This window comes from Taurulus bubalis, assembly GCF_910589615.1.
Source record: "Taurulus bubalis genome assembly, chromosome: 12".
Classification (NCBI taxonomy): domain Eukaryota; kingdom Metazoa; phylum Chordata; class Actinopteri; order Perciformes; family Cottidae; genus Taurulus; species Taurulus bubalis.
The window spans coordinates 8,089,338-8,109,488 of record NC_136600.1 but is presented as its reverse complement, the minus strand read 5'-3'; the positions used below and the strand labels follow the sequence as shown (position 1 = coordinate 8,109,488).

General features: G+C 44.9%; 1 protein-coding gene across 1 annotated transcript in view; it reads left to right on the top strand.

Annotated features, from left to right (window-relative positions):
- Window positions 1-3,258: 3,258 nt before the first annotated feature.
- The window catches only part of LOC306745099 (plectin-like), a 37,833-nt gene continuing 20,940 nt past the window's right edge, over window positions 3,259-20,151 (top strand). The window contains exons 1-18 of the mRNA XM_079227834.1: window positions 3,259-3,867; window positions 6,328-6,389; window positions 8,776-8,790; window positions 9,523-9,612; window positions 11,139-11,216; window positions 11,395-11,487; window positions 12,649-12,812; window positions 15,108-15,223; window positions 15,338-15,432; window positions 16,399-16,518; window positions 17,297-17,392; window positions 17,483-17,610; window positions 18,226-18,319; window positions 18,771-18,925; window positions 19,074-19,395; window positions 19,489-19,566; window positions 19,691-19,852; window positions 20,009-20,113. Coding sequence (XP_079083960.1) covers window positions 3,735-3,867; window positions 6,328-6,389; window positions 8,776-8,790; window positions 9,523-9,612; window positions 11,139-11,216; window positions 11,395-11,487; window positions 12,649-12,812; window positions 15,108-15,223; window positions 15,338-15,432; window positions 16,399-16,518; window positions 17,297-17,392; window positions 17,483-17,610; window positions 18,226-18,319; window positions 18,771-18,925; window positions 19,074-19,395; window positions 19,489-19,566; window positions 19,691-19,852; window positions 20,009-20,113 — 2,106 coding nt within the window. The 5' untranslated portion in view covers window positions 3,259-3,734. The remainder of the gene's footprint in view (window positions 3,868-6,327; window positions 6,390-8,775; window positions 8,791-9,522; window positions 9,613-11,138; window positions 11,217-11,394; window positions 11,488-12,648; window positions 12,813-15,107; window positions 15,224-15,337; window positions 15,433-16,398; window positions 16,519-17,296; window positions 17,393-17,482; window positions 17,611-18,225; window positions 18,320-18,770; window positions 18,926-19,073; window positions 19,396-19,488; window positions 19,567-19,690; window positions 19,853-20,008; window positions 20,114-20,151) is intronic.

Sequence of the window (20,151 nt, the reverse complement as noted above, 5' to 3'; positions counted from 1 at the left end):
GCAGAAATCTGATCCGCCGTGCACCGTGATTCAGGTGGCAGCTATACTACCCTTCCCTGCCTCCTCCTCCTCCGACAGAACAACTGAGGTGATAATCCAGGGTGTGTTTAGGCTGCTCCTAGTTTTATTAACATTCCGTTCGCTGTGGGGTGTGGTGGCCAGATATCGCAGTAAATACTCACACTCTCACCTGGATTGACCACGAGCGACTGTGAGATTAAAGGGAGGATAGATAATAAAAAAAGAAGAGAGGTCGAGCAAATCCTTTCTGCGGCTTTTTCCATCCTTTCCGATGAAAGGTGTTGTCCATCCTCCCTCTGTGTAAACCCCTTGGATTTGCTCTGCGGTTCACAACCATCTAAAGCCATAATGACATATTGGTAGAATTCTTTTGTCCTGTGTGTGTTTGCTTGGTTTGGGAATCGAGTCCCCGGTGCTTTAAATACAGGTTGTTTGGGGCTAGCAGTAAATGGCAGCAAGCTCAGCCCTGTGTTTGTCAGTATTAGAGGCACACTTCACTTACTTTACAAGCAACGCAGTGGGTTTTATGTAGTTTGAGTCAAACAGATTGAGTCACAGGTTACTCTTACACAGGATCACAAAACAAAAATGCCGACATCAAAATGGCTTATTGGTACTGTGGCTTTCTGGACCACGAGCACTGGTTTGGGATAGAGCCAACCCGTGATGCCGGTGGTCAGATTTGTTTATGGTAATTCCACCGAACCATTTTCACAATGATACACTATCTCGTTTGGTAACAAGAGCCGGCGGCTCTCTGCAGAGGCACAGTGCATGCACTGCAGCGCGCTGAGCTAAATGCTAACGTCTGGAAGCTAACGTGTTCCCAAAGACAATGTGAGGTGTAATGCAGAGTTTCAGTGTCTCAGCGCTAGTTTTTGTGTGTTTTTTAGTCGACACAAATTAGAGCTGTCTTGCAGGTATTAAACCAAAATAAACAAATAGACATTTTGACCTGATAATTGGCGACTGAAGATCACCACAGTGGTTTACCAACTGAGCAACCAACATTTCTATCTCTAGCCTCTTGCATGACTAAAAAAATAAAATAAAGATTCCCCACAAAAAAAGTACAAGACCTCGGTAAATTAGACTTATAAAAACAATGAAGTCCCCATTTAGCCAATCTTCCAACCCAGCAAGCATGTCAATAGATAGTAAGCATCAGTGCGGGAAGAGGGAAACCCAACTTCACTGTCACTTCCATCACTGAAAAAAAAAATCGAACCTCTAACTCGTCATTGAGAAAGAAAATAGTTTCTCCTTTTACTTTCAGCAAGCTCTCTCCGCTCATGTAATAGAAAACAGCCCAAAGAGTTCCATCTGGTTTTGATGAAGCCATAGGAGGCAGCAGTGTAATAAGCATGTTGAGACCTTAATGATATGCCTCCTTTTCCGTGGAAACATCTCATGACTAAGATGTTCCACACTTCTTTCCTTCTCAGGGCTCCTGCTAGTGTTTCCCGTGAGGTTTAGAAAGCTCTAGCCGTCAGTTACAGTCTATTCTGTTGCTCCTGCATCTCAGATAACCTGGAAAACAGTTAGCGTTCTGTTCAATTCCATGACAGCCTATTCTGTTCTACACTCTACGTCGTTAATGAAGAGCTTTATCGACCTTTCGCTGTTCTCATCCCTCAAAGCCTGATCTGCTACAACTTTTTGATTGAAATTACAGCATGTACAGTTGAACAATAAAAGTTCGCCAATGAATGATGTGTTTGTGTATGATTCCTTTCCTTTTTAATTGCCTACCCGCATACCACTCCTTCATTCCTAAGCTTGCCTAGACATCGTATCAGACCTACAAAGGTGTGTCTCTGAAATCTGCTAACGTGGCACTAAATGAGTCAACGCGGCTCACACACCCACACGGACACACTCACGCCGACACATGAAGCACCTTCGTGCTCCGACAGGTCGCGTTCAGCACCCAGCGCTTTGGGAAGAAAGAGTGGTTTAGGATGCCTGATTAGATGATGTCAGTCAGGGAGAGGGAATGGGATATAGTAGTATTAGTGCCAGGGGCCTGCCCTCCAGCTTAGCTGTCAGCACGAGTCATAGGCGACCATTATGGAGGGACTGTGTGTAACCAAAGCCCAAACTCCTTGGATAATATTATAATATATACAGGAACTGTGTGCCAGTTAAAGCAAGGAAAAACTTTTTAAATGAGACATTTTGACTAATATTAGCATTGCTGTGTGTAATCTGGCATTACTGACTCACTGCACTGACTGTAGGATCTTCTCCTATTGTGCTACAATTTAGCATTCAGCTTTATAGTAATGAACAATTTAACAGAAAGTTGGCTGATAACACTGCCAACAAATTCCGCTTGTGGTTTAGATTTTGTGACTGATTGATTAGTTAAAACGTGTGTTTTTTTTGTCTTGTTTTTCTTCAGATTAATCTATTATGGAAAATAACTTTCTAAATATATATACAGTACGCTGGAAATATGCTTCGACTGGCCATTGACAAACCCAGAATAATAATCTTGAACGGCTTTGCCTTTGCTTATTCTAAACACTGCCTGCCTGCACCTCCTGGAGATGCACTTCTATGAAGAAGTGAGAAATGCTTTACAATGAAGACGTCCACACAGATGCTGTGCTGTGTGTGTGTGTGTTTATTCATGAGAATAGTCTGTCTTTACACACATTCACAAGCGTGCTCAAACACTGAGCTATAAGCTGCTGTATTTCTCTGTAAGTCAGTGATGTTCTGGGCGTGGTCATTCATCACTGTCTGGAATCCAAATCAGCCCTTCCCAAAACGATCTCATCCCCCATCTCTTCACTTCACTTCTCCTTTTTAGTTTTTTTTCTTCGTCACAGGGATTAACTCCTAATGTGAGATGTCGGAGGAATGCTGTGAATAAGCGATGATTAACCACGAGGATGTGAGTTTGTGTGTGTGTGAGCGTTTGACTGAAATTAACTTATTACTTTTTTCAGGCTCTTGTTTTATATCTTTGTTATTTCTGGCAGTAGACCGTACACCATTCATTAATGCTCTATTTAGTGCAATATAAATTCTGAAAAAAGCGATTAGCACAGACCTTTATGATTACTTTATTACACCTTGAGACTCAGCTCTGTGTGTGTGTGTGTGTGTGTGTGTGTGTGTGTGTGTGTGTGTGTGTGTGTGTGTGTGTGTGTGCGTGCGTGTGTGTGTTGTGCAAACGAAGCGATTAGGTGACATGCAGCTAGGTTACCAGACCTCGTCCTCAGCGAGGCACGGCGGAAGGGGTGTGTTTAGAGCCCTGCCCACCATGTCCTCCACACACACACACACACACACACACACACACACACACACACACACTAGCACGCACTAAATACACACTCGCTCATCGCATACAAGGACAGGCCCAGACTTCATAGCCCACAGGCACCATTTGCTCTGAAAGGGATAGAGTGAGTGGGAGAAAAAAGAAAGGAGGAGGAGAGAGAGAGAGAGAGAGAGAGAGAGAGAGAGAGAAAAGAAAAGAGGGGCAGAGTCAAACCCAATGAGGGAGTGAGGAGTTTGAGAGGCAAGACGGTAGAGAAAACCTAAGTTAGTGAAGTGCTGAGTGGATTGTGGCCACGGGACTCGTGGGCCAGAGGGTCAGATAGACGCGAGATAAGCAGAAGTTTATCGTTGTATGGGAGGAAAAGCCGGCAAGGATATTTTATCGTTAGGAGTATTGTTCACATTCACAAACCGTGGAAATGAACTCACAGCAGCTGCAGCAGCAGCAGCAGAGGTACAGGAATTTTTCCTCTGACAGCGCGGGCAGGGAGAGGGTGCCCTCTGACGATGGCTATAACCGGGGGATGCTGAAGGCTATGGACGGCAGGAAAGGTACCAGTATGGTGGCAGTTGATGGGGAAACGGCTCCGTTGCGAGTCTTGATCTCTACATATCTCTTCCTGTGTGTGTGTGTGTGTGTGTGTGTGTGTGTGTGTGTGTGTGTGTGTGTGTGTGTGTGTGTGTGTGACGCCGCCGCTGGGCAAGAGTGAAGTGTTTTTTTTCTTTTGTGAAGAGGTGAAAGGAGGACGTTGGACAATGTTCAGGTTTTTGGGCGTTTCTGTCTGTCAGGGCTTTGAAGAGGTTCATGTGATTGGCGTGTTGTTTAATGGATGGTTTTGGGACACAAGCTGGCTCATCAGTCAGATTCCAAAGGTGGCGGGGTGTTCAGTGGTGTCACAGGCAAGTATGAATGTCAAAGCAGTGAATATGGCAGACATGCAGGTACTGTGGTTAGACTGTGGTGTCCAGCGTTTTCTCCATCTCTGTGTCTTCGAGGAGGAAACACCCCTTTCCTAATGCATCAGCAGCTTCCTCACTTCGTATTGGTCAGCCAAGCCCATTCACAAGTTGTGTTGTGAAGCATTGGGGGTGTTTTGGGGGTGAATGAGTCTTCAATTGTGCTGGAGACAAGGTGAATGGTGTGTTACATTATCCCCCTCAATCTGTTTGTTCCTTTCATATTTTATTTTATTTTGTATCCCCCCCCCCTGAAAAAGATTGCCCTGTATAACCATGCAGTGGAATACATGAGTTATTCTCATCAAGACACTTTGATTCACCATTGTGATTCCCTGAGCAGTGGTGGACAAATTGTTTTGGGTTCTTAAGTGAAAGTAGGAATTAAACAACAATTAAAAATACTCAGTTTCAATTAAAAGTGATAAATAATAATAATATCCCCTGAATGTACCTAAAGTCCTAAAATGAACTTGTGTTCTATTGTGATTAATTGCATTATTATTACAAAGGCCACAATGTGTAAGTATTGGGTTAAGGTGTAGCTAATTTGACCAAGATTCCATCGATAACATTCAGTTGTGCTTCATACGGTTATTGTACAGTATGTTTGCCGTGCATAATCTCAATCTGCAAGTCCAACTACGCCGAGTGGGAAAACTGCTGTTGACCTTTTTTTGCTGTTTTGGGCTGTGGGCTCCACACCTCACCGAAACCTGTTTGTGTCTGGTGACACTTGATCCTTGAAGTTCACTCAGCCTCTATCCGCTCGCATACCCTTCACTTACGAAGAACAACGAGCCCACAAAGAGCAGTTTGAACCAGGATTCGTTAACGTGATGGGAACAGAATGCGGAGACCCGACAGGTCAAAGGTGCAACTCCTCCGGGATAACTGCTTTGTCCGCAGCCGCGCGCGTGTGTCACCAATCATCAGGAAGTAGAACCTCGGAGGTCACATAGCTATAAGCTCAGGCCCCCGTTGGTTTGAGTGATAAATGAGGTGGTTAAAGGTCTTCCGTGTCTACACACGGTTGCCCTGGAAACATAGTTCCATAACACACTTGCCGAAGTCCTCTTGACACCGACCTGAGAAAGCAAACGCAGCCCACGGGCGCCTTTTTTTTTTTTTTTTCAAGGTTGAATCACAACCCTTTCCTTTTCTTCGCTGGGTGTGTCGCTGTACGGTTCAGATCGCTCCCTTTCACCTGATAAGACGGAGGACTTTGTGTCTGTGTCCACAGTCCATTACGGCTTAATGTGGATGGCCTTATTGGCTGTGTGAGTCAGTGACGGGGGGGGGGAGGGAGGGAGTTACAGTGAAAATACATGGCAGAAATGCCTAAATGTGTCTGATTGGCGCCTTCAAAGCGCCACTTTTCATCCCGTGAAATGAACGCCGTTCAGTGAAGATGAACTGGCTTCACATGGCCGATCCATCCACTATGTCCACAATGGATGTGGCAGCGCCGCCACACCTTGTGGCTTTTTTGCCTGAACTCCAAGAGGAATTGGGTGTATGCAGGTTTTGTTGTCTTAGTGGGTGTGTTCCTTGCCAAGATCTTGTTTTTTCTTGTTGGAAAATTGCACTCTCTAATAGCTGTGCCATGTCTCGGTGTAATCATGCAACACTATCTTGACACATCCGTCCTTTTAGCAGTGGAACCCTTTCATGAATGTGTGTGTCCAAGAGCACAGCCTGGCGGCGTTGTCATAGGGACAGATGTGACACCGCAAATACAAAGTTTCCCATACAAGGGGGGAGGGGGTGGGGCATCTGCCGACAATGACTGTGATCTTATGCGGTCTGACTCAGGTGCAGGCGTGCACAGTCAAGAGGCTTTTGTTTTAACCTGGTGATGAATCCGTTGGTCTTGCAGATATCCAACAAGTCTGGTATTTTGGGGATTTCCTCTTTGCTTTGCTGCTTTTATGCCAAATAAATGGAGCGTCCAACCGCTATACATCCATCGTCACAAAGCTACAGCACACGTTTTTAATTCAATTTGTTTGCTTTCCACATGATGACTAACGCCGCGGTGTCTCTGTTTTTCAGATGAACGAGATCGAGTACAGAAAAAGACCTTCACAAAATGGGTCAACAAGCACTTGATAAAGGTAAGGACCCGTCCTTGACTCTCACTGTTTCTTATTCCTGACCCTAAAGGCACTTTAGAGCTCTCGTACGCCTACGATGTCGCGTCCCATGTTCATTGTCACACGCGCACGAGGTACACTGCAAAATTAGTGGCCACCAAAGTTAAACCGAAAAGTTTCTTTTCTCACATAACATGCACTTAAATCACAGGTCAAGGCTTCATGAGATCATTTCTCTTTCAGTATGAAAGCAGACCAACATTCACTTCATGCAAACATTATTTATTTATTCCAAGATGTGTTGGGAATTAATTTTTTTGGGAGTGACAGGTGATGATGACAGGTGAGATGATCTGTGCATTACCTGTGCATTGGGACTGACAGTGTGGAAATGATTACCGTCATTGACCCTCCCCACCCCTCTTATAAAAACACACATTAGTTTGGCAGTTGTTCTCTCACACTTTGTCTTTAAGGCTGTCCGGTCCGTCATCAGCCGTGTAAAGCATCCGTCAGCGGGTGTCCACTCTCGCGCTCTGTTCTCACACTCCGACCTGAAAGCCTGCCGATGCGTCACGCTTTTCGGAGGAAGGTTAACGGGTCAGGATGGGACCAGACTTCTCACTCTGGAGTTCCTCATTACGAGTGGAACACATTAGGCCCCGTAACACAATAACCCTCCCACAGAGCCGTAAAAATATCCCTGCTTGTGCCACTTTTCTTCGAGAAAACTCCCATTGGCGGCAATGCATTAACAGCCATCACGGCATTAAGTGCTTCCACATTATTTGAACATTCACATTCCACAGACACAGGGGCCATTCTTTTATTTATATCTTTTACGGAAAAAGAGGGGAAGAAAATAAGCACAGTGTTTTCCTTTCCATGAATGTGCAGTGCAATATTCTGCTACCACAGGGTGAGAACCTTCTGTAGTTCCTCTTGTTCCTCCTGAGGAACAGACATCTGGTCTCACTTAGCTCGTTCTGAAAAGGCAAATGCTGGTCTCGGCCCAGAGCCCACGGTGGTTAGGGCCAACGGTAGCACATGTAGATCATGCCCGGCCTCACCTGACGTTGATGCGTGGGACGTTGCATGGATTACATGTATTCACATCGATATGAATATCCGGTTTGAGAAGCAACCACATGATTGTTTTGTTCTCAAAAGGTCGAAGGATTGCACATAACTTTTAACTTAAGAAGAGCAACAGGTAGCAAGAAAAGGATCTTCATCTCCACCTACATTCAGCTACTGAAAATGTCGGTGAAGACAGACTGCTCCTCTGAGGTTAAACTGATGTTAAACTGATTTAATGGCTTAAGGGTTGGCTTGACAAAGGCAGACTAGAGGTAGGGTGCAGCCATGAAAAGCTGTGAAGGGCCACCGAGTGGTTTCCCCAGCGCACTAAATCTTTTAATCCTGTGGAATGTCACACCAGCTGCAGAGCAAAAATCTGCCTCAAGCATGATCTTACATTTGATAAGGTTGAAAAAACTACAATTGTTGCAGATGGATTTCACATTTTCCCTGATTATTATTGAAAGTATTCCTTTGGGAGATTAGAGGAATTGCGCAAGGTGTCGTAAAACGTTACGTTAAACCCAAAGCATGCTAAGCGCTTCCATGTGGAGGGACGAGGATGAGGTGCTGTCTGCCATGTGCACTAATGATAATCACCGTGACAAGTTTGCAGAGCAGCTTTTTCTTTTTTGCGTCTGAGAGGGCAATTTGTAGCATAACACCTACCTTTCAGCTGCAACGGTGTGGCAGACCACACCAATTGAGGGGTGGTGATAGCCGGCTCTTGACTACACACAAAATAAAATACACTGCAAGATAATCGCAAAAATCGAAAAATAATTTAACAGTCATGTTTGATTAAGATGTTCAAAGTTGTATACAATCGTGTGCAGCTAAAGAATACAGATATTTCTATCACAGCAAGTTGACCAAACGATGCTTTAAATGAGGAGACAGTGAACCCTACTGGTGGCAGTGATGGCTGCCTTCTCCTCCACACTCGGATCCAGATGTGTTCCTCTCAGCTCTGCCAGGAGGGAGGAGCATAGCTACGTTTTTTTTTAGATAACTGTGTTGAAACATAACACGAGCCACTGTTGTGACTTGCAAGGGAGATGTGCTTTCATTCCATTCGAGGGCCGAGGCCTCCTCCACCCACAGGACCCAACGCATTTGGATGCCGGATGCACAGAACAAAGCAAAAGTTTAAAACTACTCTGCGTTTCATCCGTCCGTCTCGTATGCCATCATCCAAATCATTGCTCTTTTTATTGTCTATTTATTTCTGCTTTTCTCCCTCTCTCTCTCTCTTTCAATTCTCTCTGTTTCTCCATTGCTCATCCATCTGTTCCCATTCCTCCATCTTTCATCCCTCTCCACCCAGCATCGGAGGGCAGAGGTAGGTACTGGCACGTTCCAGCAGGGACTCTACTAAATGTGTCTGGACTCGGGGACGACTTTGCATGGAGACCTCCCTTGCTTTTTTTGCTTTTTTATGTCCCCCTATCCTATCTTGTGTTTTCTGGCATAGTCACGACATCATCCCTCAGTGTCGGGTTGCAAGTACACCACACCTCACTTTTATAACCGGGGAATGCTCTTCTGAAAGTTTCATGAGACCTTTTTGTGTTTTATTTTTATTTTATGTTTTTTTTTGTGTGCGTTTGTATGTTTTTTTTTTTTTTATCTCACTGCTCTGGTTTTTATGCGGCCCCATCTATCACTTTTCAGGGATGACAGCTGACATTTGGAGTTGGAGTCAGGCTTGGCTGCTCACGGCTATAAATTCCTGACCTGTGTAGAATTGTACCAGTGGAGAGAGCGCTCTCACTGTACACACGCACTTCTATTCAAGCTAAACTAAACAGCGCAGGTTGTTGCCATTCATTTATGTAAAAGGCCACTGAGTCCACCTGTAACAACATTTGCAAAAAATAAACCAGTATTGTGATTTGATGGAAGACAATACTGAAGTACTGATTCAGTGTTTTCCGTTTCAGCCACTCAAACAAATGTGCCAGCTGTTAGTCATGAATAGCTGTCTCTGTATATAAAATGGGGTTGCTGGTGTTGGTCATGCTGCTTGCCTCTTGAATCCTCGTGACGCGCTCTTTTCCCTTTGTCCTGGCAGACGCAGCGTCACGTGACAGACCTGTATGAAGACCTCCGAGATGGACATAACCTGATCTCGCTGTTGGAGGTCCTCTCCGGGGACACGCTGGTGAGTATTGCACCACGATGTCTGATTTCTGAACAGGGCAACGAATCTGCCCCGAGCTCTGCATCTTTTACCCATCAGACGTCCTCCAGACCAAAACCTAATCCAGACTAATTACACAAGGAGTACTCTCCTTCAGTCGACCTGAAATATCACCCCTGTGGCAACAAGTCGTAACCAGCCTCAGCCACGTCGCCAGTCAAAGGCTGAACCTGAGCTGAACGCTACTAAACAAAGACTCATTCACTGGCTCCTCTTGAGTCTGCCGTCCCTTTCTCTCTATCCCAACTATCTCCCTACTTTTTATTTATGCGTGACGTCTCATGCGCCCTCTAGTCTTTCTATGTCTTACCGAACTATAATCCTCGGGCTGACACACCGGCTCTGCACAGAAGCTGCTCTGCTGCTGTAGTTCACCGCTCCCTCCACCAGCTCTGGCTCTGCTCATCTTCTGAACGCCTCCATAGCCTTGATACATTAACCCCACTTTGGCTTGTGTGTGTGTGTGTGCGTGTGTGTGCGTGTGTGTGTGTGTGTGTACTATACTCCTATCTGACGTACTGTTCTCCTTCTCTACTCCTCGTCCTCTTCCTCCTCGTCGTCCTCTTCCTCATCTCCTGATTTCCTCACTGTAACCTCTGTCTGTGTGTGCTGATCTTTGCCGTCTGGCCTTCGCCTCCTCTCTTTGCACTGCTCTTGCTGGGGCTAGCCGAGGGAGAGAGATGTGGCCACGAGCACTCGGGTGGTGAGTGGGTCGATAACTTACCGTAGACATCCTATGTTTTGGGTTTATTATAATTATTATCATTAGTATCCATCTGCTCTCTTTGAGTGAGCTGGCTGTGCATGGTGTCCAGACCTCCACTGCGATTCAAGTGTTTTGTTGTCTATTTCCTTTCTTTCATTCATTCATTCATGTGTTCATGCTTGCTTTAAGCATTTGGCTGCTGGATTTTAACTAACATATTTAGTGATCAACCAGCAGTTTATTAACTCGGCAGTTTTGGGCTCAAGCGGTACCTTGTTTTGCAAAGCCGATGTGCTTGTATTTGTTTAGGGACTTTATATTTTTTATTCAGCATTACTTTCCTGATTTACATCTGAAATTTAAAGGACCAACTAAGCATCATGCATTATGAGCTCTTCTTTGCTGTCAGTAGATTGAAATAATAAAAAAGCGCTAATTTCCTGCTGTATTTAGTATTCTAAAGGTTTTGTTATTTCCAGCATATTTTCTTTTCCTCCCCAAGTGTTTCGATGGTGGCAAACAACAGGATGAAAATCAAAAGAATTACTCACCTAAAATTCCTTAAAAAAATATCCAAGATTCCCCAGTTATTACATCTATTCTTTCTGTTTAAATGTCTTTCCATACGATTTTCTGTTTTCCTTCCCTTTCATTTCTGTGTTTTGATTGAATGCTTATTGTTCTCCTTCACCATGAATATACCAAAAGGATCGTCTCTGACAGTCTAGTATCCAATGGAGTCAAAACACCTCTTTATCTCTTTTTTTTTCCTCCTCTTCAGCCCAGAGAGAAGGGCCGCATGCGATTCCACAAACTGCAGAATGTACAGATAGCACTGGACTTCCTCAGACACCGGCAGGTACGACACATGAGAGGATACCTTGAACTTGCCCCTGTCACAAGTCACGTGTGTGTGTGTGTGTGTGTGTGTGTGTGTGTGTGTGTGTGTGTGTGTGTGTGTGTGTGTGTGTGTGTGTGTGTGTGTGTGTGTGTGTCTATAATCATGAAACTAATCACACTGCGTTTTGTCTTCTCAGGTCAAGCTGGTGAACATCAGAAATGATGACATAGCAGATGGGAACCCCAAGCTCACCCTGGGGTTAATATGGACCATCATCCTGCACTTCCAGGTCTCCTCATCAGTCAGTGTTGTGTTTCATTACATTACCGCTCTATACCTCTGTCTCTGGGATCTGCTGTTTCCTGGAACCAATCAGAATGGATTCTGCTCTCCAAATTCCTTCTCAAAAAGACACAATCTAATCAAAACAAAATAAGTCTTCCCATATTTTGAGAAAACACCGTCAGGGTGTGAGTGTGTGCGTATGAGTCACTCTCACCCTGACTCCCAAGGGGAGGGTGTGTCGGGCCGAGTGTACAGCTTGTTGCCGTGCTACCCTTTGCCGTGCTAGCGGGCCTTTTCCTGCTGTTCCCTTTTCCTGCTGTTGCCTTTTCCTGCTGTTCCCGTCAATGCCAAAGAGTTGCCAGGCAGAAATCCCTGGGTACCAGCCGAACTGGCGGAGCCGCACCTTCTAATGTCATATGATTCAGGTTCGGGTTGCAAAAAGCAGAGCATGGGAAATAAAGGAGACATTGGTGGTGAGTGGTGATCTGGTGAAGGTGCCAGTGGGCCCTGTAGATACACATAATGAGTCTTTACGCTCTTATAGAATAGAGAGGGCACATAGCTGGGTCGTGGCAGCTGGTGAGTCATAGAGAGCAGAGGGGGAGAGGAACATTCCAGTCTCATCAAGTAATGTTAAATCACATCACAAACTGTAGTATCCTCAATTATGATAATTCACTGAGGAAATAAGAATTGTAAGCTCTAAGGAAAATAACTCTAACATCGACATGACCAAAACATCCAGATGAGTGGTCCATAACATGCTTTTTATTGACGAAGATCAAAAATAAATCTGCATAAGGGATGACAACACATCACATTATTTCAAAAAATTATCCCCCATTTAGAAATGTTTGCAGATTTGCAGGAGAGTGTGTGAGAGGAGATACATTTGAGTGGCGCAAACACATTGATATTTACACACACACACACACACACACACAAAATGGAAACCTATGACTCATCTTTTTTAGATTTTCTTTTGAAATGAAAACTTATCCGGAAGCTGCAGCAGCGGCGTTGAACACCTGATCAATATTTAACATGCCAATAGACGAGACAACCAGGAAAGACATTAAGTCAAGGAACAATAAAAAGGTGCAATTTGGATTTTGAACACAACATCCACCTTTTCTAACATGTGTATTTATACAAATTGTCTCAGATCTCAGATATTCAGATCGGCGGATCGGAGGACATGACGGCCAAAGAGAAGCTGCTGCTCTGGTCCCAGAGGATGACCGACGGCTACCAGTCCATCCGCTGTGATAATTTCACCACCAGCTGGAGGGACGGCAAGCTCTTCAACGCCGTCATACACAAACACCAGTGAGTGGGCACTTCATTGCTGATCATATGCTGGAGTGTAAAATGGTGTGAAATATCAAATAATAGCAAGTATAAAAAGATGCAGGACTTCTGTAATAGGACAATGAGTTTAAGTGCACTGGACCAGGAGTGGGACCTTTACCACACTTTCAAAATGTCAAATTACACTACCATTATATTTTAGACATGATAACCATGGTGTGACTTTTTAATGGTGTTATATCTTGTTTATTTCAATAGAAAGTCCATTAGCAGCGTACAGAGCCATGTTTTTGTGTTACTCTTTCTTTTAAAACGTCTTCTGTTGACCTATTTTCTACTGACTGCACCTGGCAGCCCTGCTGCTTTAATAAAAGCTGTATTAATGGTTCTCCATGAACGTTTCAGGCCTTTAGTCTAGGAATAACACTAGCAGGCGTTGGCCGTGAGTAACACTCTACCACCGTAAGATGATACTTCCTCTATTAAACACGATTAGTTTATTAGACTGTTTGCAAACCTAGGTATTAAAAAGTAAAATCTCAAGTCTTTGCTGTTGACAACCACATATGTTAATCCCCCTGACGTTGTTGTGTGTCTTTATGGTAGAATTAGTGGTTACGGGTCGCTCTGTGTGGTAGCATCCTGGGAAATGAATGCTCGTTTATTTCTCAGGAAGATTTGTGAATGCAACTTGTCATTGGTCGGTTTCTTTTTAGACGTTTAAAACAAAGGGATTCTTGCAGAAGAGCAAAGTGGTATAAGATGAGAGAAAGTTAAAGGCGGAGCACATTAAAGCCATTATGCACTGAAAGAAAGGGATGCCTGCAGGGACAAGTTTCCTTGAACTGAAGCGTGCACCGTGAAACTTTCTCTCTCTCTCTCTCTCTCCCTCCCTCTTTGGAGACACCTGATGCCAGATCAGTGCCGCCCCTCATAACGGTCAGGGGTGTGGTGTGTGGGCGTAACTGTGGCGCTTTGTGGCTGCTACATGAACACTTTGCCGTTGCTTCGTGTGTCGGCACAGTGCCGGGCATCCCGGTGCAGAACGGGCGTTCATCCAGAAAGTTCTCCAGGATGGTTTATGTAGGCGTTTGAAGAGTTACTATTTGAATTCACAACGCCACAACAGTCTAATTAGGCGTCATGTGAAAGGGAAAAAAAGCAGTGACTGGGCTGTGCCACTAGGAGGATCTCAGCAACCCTGCAGAAGGATTAAGGGGCTCTTCACCTGAGACAATGCAGTGGATTGATGGACATGCGACCATCAAGCCACCGACAGATCTGTGAAGCTGTAGGGCCAGCCACGGAAGCAAAACCTCTTCTACTAACCACTGGGCCAGGGCCCGTTCTGCAAATTTAAAATAAAAATGCTCAGCATGAGGAAGAAGTCCAAGAAGAAGAAGGGAAGCATCGGCTTTGCTCGTGGCGTGTCAAGATCTGTCAGCGACGTGGACGACCGGGTGATCATGTTGTGCGAGGACATCCCATCGGAGGGATCCTCCTGGGACTCGGGCCGGGGCTCCCAGAGCTCAGGGGCCCGCTCCAGCGCAGACGAGCTGTGCCGAGGATGCAGGTCCCGGGGCTTTCGTGAGGGAGAGGGGTGGAGCGTGGGCGGCTCCTCACGGCCGACAGGGCAGTGCTCCGTGCGAGAGCGCCGCCGCGTGGAGGCCTCCCCTGCTCGTGGACAGGATGCAGGGCGCTCCACTCTGTGCATCAGAGAGCTGTATGAACCTGCTCCCTCTGTTATGGTTGCACTGTTGGATTTGCTTACTAAATATCATAATCAGTAATGCGGGGGATATGCATTGCACCTTTGAATTTGTGGATTTGGTAATGCATTTAAAGTGATTCGGATAATATGAGCATAGGCTCTGTAATAGTCAAGTATGCAAGCTTTTTTTTTATGTCCTGGGAGTCAAGTCGTGGATGGCCTGCCTACTTGGAATGTGTCTGCTTTGATTACGTTGGCTGCCCTCTTAAATATATTCTCTCTATAGATATATAAGTGAGTAACTTCATGATTTTTTTTTTCATGTTAATGTTATTGACATTTAGCCCTCCAATATATCCAAGTTTTAACTTTTGGATTTCTGAGGACTCGTACGCATGGCGCTAAACTTTTGAATCGCAGCTTGACAGTTGCTCTCATACTTGGCTATCAAATGTGTTACGCCAGGTGTGTAATGGAGACTCAAAATGTCCTCACACTGCAGATCGTAGTCGTTCATACTATTAAACCCGCACTAGACCACCCCTGAAGATTACTATAATGTATCACCTGGTGATTAATTGCCTACGTTTGTGTTCCCTTAGTCCCAGACTCATCGACATGGGCAAAGTGTACCAACAGACCAACCAGCAGAACCTGGAACAGGCCTTCACTGTGGCAGAGAGCGACCTGGGGGTGACCCGCCTCCTGGACCCTGAGGGTAAGGCTGGCCCGAAGGCCATCTAATCTTGTTATTATTTGGCGTGTTATGCAGCAGTATTTCTCGTTACTGTTCATTTGCAACATGAAATAATGAGATGTCCTTACCTTACAGATGTCGATGTCCCACACCCGGATGAGAAGTCCATCATCACCTATGTGTCATCCCTGTATGATGCCATGCCCCGGGTGGATGTAACCAGATCTAACGTGAGCAGAACTTGTTCCATACCGTGATTCTTGCTTGACGAGTAACAATTAAAAATAAATGAATTAATGTGCTTCATGGTAACACATACATTTGCTCTGTTATGATCTGATTGAATGCTTGATTTGATTTATTTAAACCTGAACGGGCTTGTGACTCACTTTCACTGCTGCTTTTAAAGAGAAATAGAAGTCTTGTGAAACCAAGAATCAAAGGAAATTTGCAACCTGTGTTGTTTACACTGCGTTAGCCAAAGGTCACCGGCTCATGTGTGTTGACACGCATCATCTGTTCACATAAAACACACCGTAGAGTATTTCATACACTCACAGCACTAGTGGTACTGACTGCACCTGGCAGTCAGTACAAATATAGCAAACTCTAAAAAAATATATAAATGATCACGAACAAGATAAATCAACAATGTAAATACATATTACATGTCTAAAATATTATTATTATATTCTATGTCTCTTACCCCTTCTCCATAACTCAAACAATGATTTATCATACACACAACTCATAATGCCAATATGTTCAGACCGAATATCCACCCATTGGCATTCTGATCTTACTTACCCAATTACCCCGCATTCATTCAGCCGACTCTTCCTCACCCCTATACCTTCCTTTAGCTCTTAAAAGATATTTTTGTGACTTTGCTTGAGTTCTATGTCCGAGCCATTCCGCAAATTGAAACACACAATACTCTTCATAGTTTTATGAACACAATACTTCTTTAAATTCAACTTTCCTGCTGCTGTCTGTCCGTCTTCCTCCACCTCCACTGTCTCCTCCACCTCTGCCCCCTTCCTCAACTCCTTCCTCCACACTCTGCCTCCTCGTCCACTCACACAAGACCCGGGTTGTTTGGTACCTAATTGAGTTTAGCGGGGTGAATAAGCGCTCGCCTGTCTGTTGTTGGCTGTTGTTAAACTCCCGATGTTTTTCTGCTGTGCTGGCTGCAGGAGCTGGAGCTGCGCTGGCAGGAGTACTACGAGCTGGTGACTCTTATACTCCAGTGGATCCGCCACCATGTCATGATCTTTGAGGAGAGGAAGTTCCCTGCCACCTATGAGGAGATCGAGGTGAGATGACGTGCCGATAGTATGCCTCTCCGGCGGAGATTTGTCTTTTGCTATGCTTGCAGTCAAGCGGCACTGAAGAGCACAAATATACTTTGTTTTTTATGTTACTCATAATAAACGGTTCAAACTAAGTGCGCGTCTTTTGAATTTAAGTACTGTGAAAACAAGCTTTCTGTTGTTGGATCAAAGAACACGCTCGTATCATGTCTCATTGTGGGCAGATTGGAAGTGACTGTGTTCCCAGACATTGTTGTGCTGTAGGTGGGGCAGGCGGGTGCTGACAATACGCAGCCAAGGGCAGATAATGCTGATCCTAATCCTGAGGAGCACGAGCACTGGGCCACTCCCTGTCGGCGCTGCAGAACAAAAGCGTAGCGTGACTTCAGTTATTTGTTTTAATTCTCTCCAAAGTCAAATTATCAGTAACAACGCATCATCCAACGTAGCGGGTTTGGCTGTGCCTTTTTTCCCTTCTTTAGATAAGTCCGTTTAGCGAGTAACGTGTGTAATACATGGCGGTGAGGTTATTTGAGTAATTATGTGAGTTCAACTCAATTTACACCGGCCGTGGGAATGAATAAATGGAGGACAGCGCCCCATTGTGTGGAGACTCCTAAAACTGTAGCGTGATGTGTTAAATGTGCTTACGCTATTTAGGGAATTAGGATTTTAGATTCATTTCAACGTGCAAAACATTATGTAATTCGAGGCATAAATCAAACAAAGATGTATGGATTACTAAATTAAGTATTTTTCTGTGTATTTTGTATCCTTTTAGCTCCTGTGGCGCCAGTTCTTGAAGTTCAAAGAGACAGAGCTGCCAGCGAAAGAGGGCGAGAAGAACCGGTCCAAGCACATATACCAGTCCTTCGAGGCAAGCTGACCTTGACTTTCATTCTTTTTTATCGTAGCGTGCTCTGTTCTGTCGAGCGGTCGCTCACATTCTGCTCCCACCTGCCTGCAGAGTGCCGTGCATGCTGGTCAGGTGAAGGTCCCTCCGGGCTACCATCCCATTGACGTGGAGAAGGAATGGGGTCGACTTCACATGGCCATCCTGGAAAGAGAACGGCTGCTCAGGATCGAGTTTGAGCGGTGAGATCTTTTATTAAGTTGTATTAATTTATTAAGTTTTATTAAGTTTCACAACCAGAGTTTATTTACCTAAAATAAAGGTAAAATAAATTACTCCTTTATCAAACAGCGATGTTATTTCGCGATCATACTTTTTTTGTTGTATTGCATCTCTTCCCAGCATTTGGTTAGACAAACTGGTGGAAGACGTTTTGCCTCACAAGGTCGAATAGCGCTGCGTCATGCCCGGAGAATGGTGCGGTTTGGGGTCATGAGGTTGTGATAGCCTTGTTTATGGTTCTGAGATGAGGAATGAAGTGAATGAGCAGACAGGAGGTCTTTGTCAGAGGACATTTTCGTATCACCCTGCGCTGCTACGTGGCAGAGTATTTTCAGAAGACACGATGGGAGCGCGAGGAGAACCGACTCTCTCGCGGCTGGAAGTGTCCTCTTTCTAAAAGGGTTTAGGAATGGCATTCGTGAGTGACCCTCATAAATTGGAGTATTTGCTGCGATGCAGGTGGCCGTCAGTTGTGATTTTAGGCTTCTGTTGGTCTGAATGTGATGTGGTTGTCTAATTGAATGTCTTATTGATCTTACTTTTTAATTTTGTTTTATTGATCTCATCTCATCCAGACTCGAGAGACTGCAGAGGATTGTCAATAAAGTCCAGATGGAGTCGGGGTCGTGCGATAGCCAACTCAGCCACCTGGAGACCCTGCTGCAGACGGTGAGTGCTATTCAGGTCTAACATTAGAAGTACTACTCTACGGTGTGCGTTCACAGAGCAGAAAGAGTCCGGGTGACTGTTTCAGAGGCAGTGTGGCTTTTGTTAATTTCATTGTGACCAAAGATTTTGGGATATTTATTTATCTAAGTTTTTCCGATACATAGCGGTTATAAGTACGGACTTTTTAAGCTTAATTTTATGCTATTTAGTTAACACACACTATGGACATCCTTCCAATCACACATTTAAGAGAATAGTGCACTTCAAATATATCATGCAAAACTACAGAAAGGTAAAAAAAAATATATAAAAAAATTATAGGAATCTCTAGTATCCTTCAGGCAAATAAATGTCAAACACTGTCACAAGCCTTGGTATTCTGCTCTAAGTTGTTGGCATTTGAAAAGTAGATAAAATAAATGTAAATTATAATTGTCTCTCGTCCCTTCAGGACATCCGTCTGCTGAACGCGGGGAAACCAGCTCAGCACACAGCAGAAGTGGAGCGGGAGCTGGACAATGCCGACAACATGATCCGCCTGCTCTTCAACGATGTGCAGATACTCAAGGATGGGCGCCACCCTCAGGCTGAACAGATGTACCGCAGGTGGGTGCTACGTGTATTGCATTCAAGTGAACCTTTGACGTAATGCACCGTGTTACAAAACGGTTGAATGCCGTGGATCTAAATCTAACCCCCCCCCCCCCTCAAAAAGGTCAGTGGTATGAAAATGCTGCGTTTCTAATCTCCACAGGGTTTACCGGCTCCATGAGCGCTTGGTGAATTTACGCACCGATTACAACCTCCGCCTGAAGTCTACTATGACGACTATGACGACTACCAATGTTTCCAAGCTGCAGCAGAGCTCTGGAAGGGTTCGGCCTGAGATGGATGATGTGACCATCCGCTATGTCAAAGACCTGCTGGCTTGGGTGGAGGAGAACCAGCTCCGCATCGATGAGGCGGAGTGGGGCTCTGATCTGCCCTCTGTGGAGTCCCAGCTGGGGAGCCACCGGGGCCTGCACCAAACGGTGGAGGACTTCCGATCCAAGATCGAACGGGCCAGGGCCGACGAGGTATGCCTCCGTCATCAGCGGGGATTACACACTGTCCGATGTTGTGCTGTTGATTTTAAAAGTAACCTCTGTTGCACCTTTCATTGACTGCAGAGCCAGCTATCTCCTATCGGCAAGGGCTCGTACAGAGAATACATGGGTAAACTGGACCTGCAGTACGGCAAGCTACTGGTAAATACTGTTGTATTTCAAACTGCACAAATTGGCATTAAGCTATAGTTATCGGTATTTGAGAGCAGCTTTTTTAATTTTACTTTTGTTTGTTTTTTGATCTGTTTTTGTTTTTGTTTTTCAGAACTCTTCCAAGTCCCGCCTGAAGAACTTGGATTCACTCCACGTCTTCATCGGCGCTGCCACTAAGGAAATGATGTGGTTGAATGACAAAGAAGAGGAGGAGGTCAACTTCGACTGGAGCGACAGGAACACCAACATGACGGCTAAGAAAGACAACTACTCGGTGCGTTTTAGAAGTGGACTTCAAATTAAATCTTGTCTCCAATTCTGGCCCATCGAGTAAAATATGTTGAGACAAAGTAATGAAATGCATGCACAGGTTTTTTTTCTTCTTTTTTCGATTAAGATTGCCATTAACTGTTTAATTTTTATTATTCAGGGTCTCATGCGAGAGCTGGAGCTGAGGGAGAAGAAAGTCAATGACCTCCAGGTCATGGGAGACAAGCTTGTCCGGGATGGACATCCCGGCAGGAAGACAGTTGAAGTAATTACTCTAATAGCTGAACAGTCAGCATCCACATG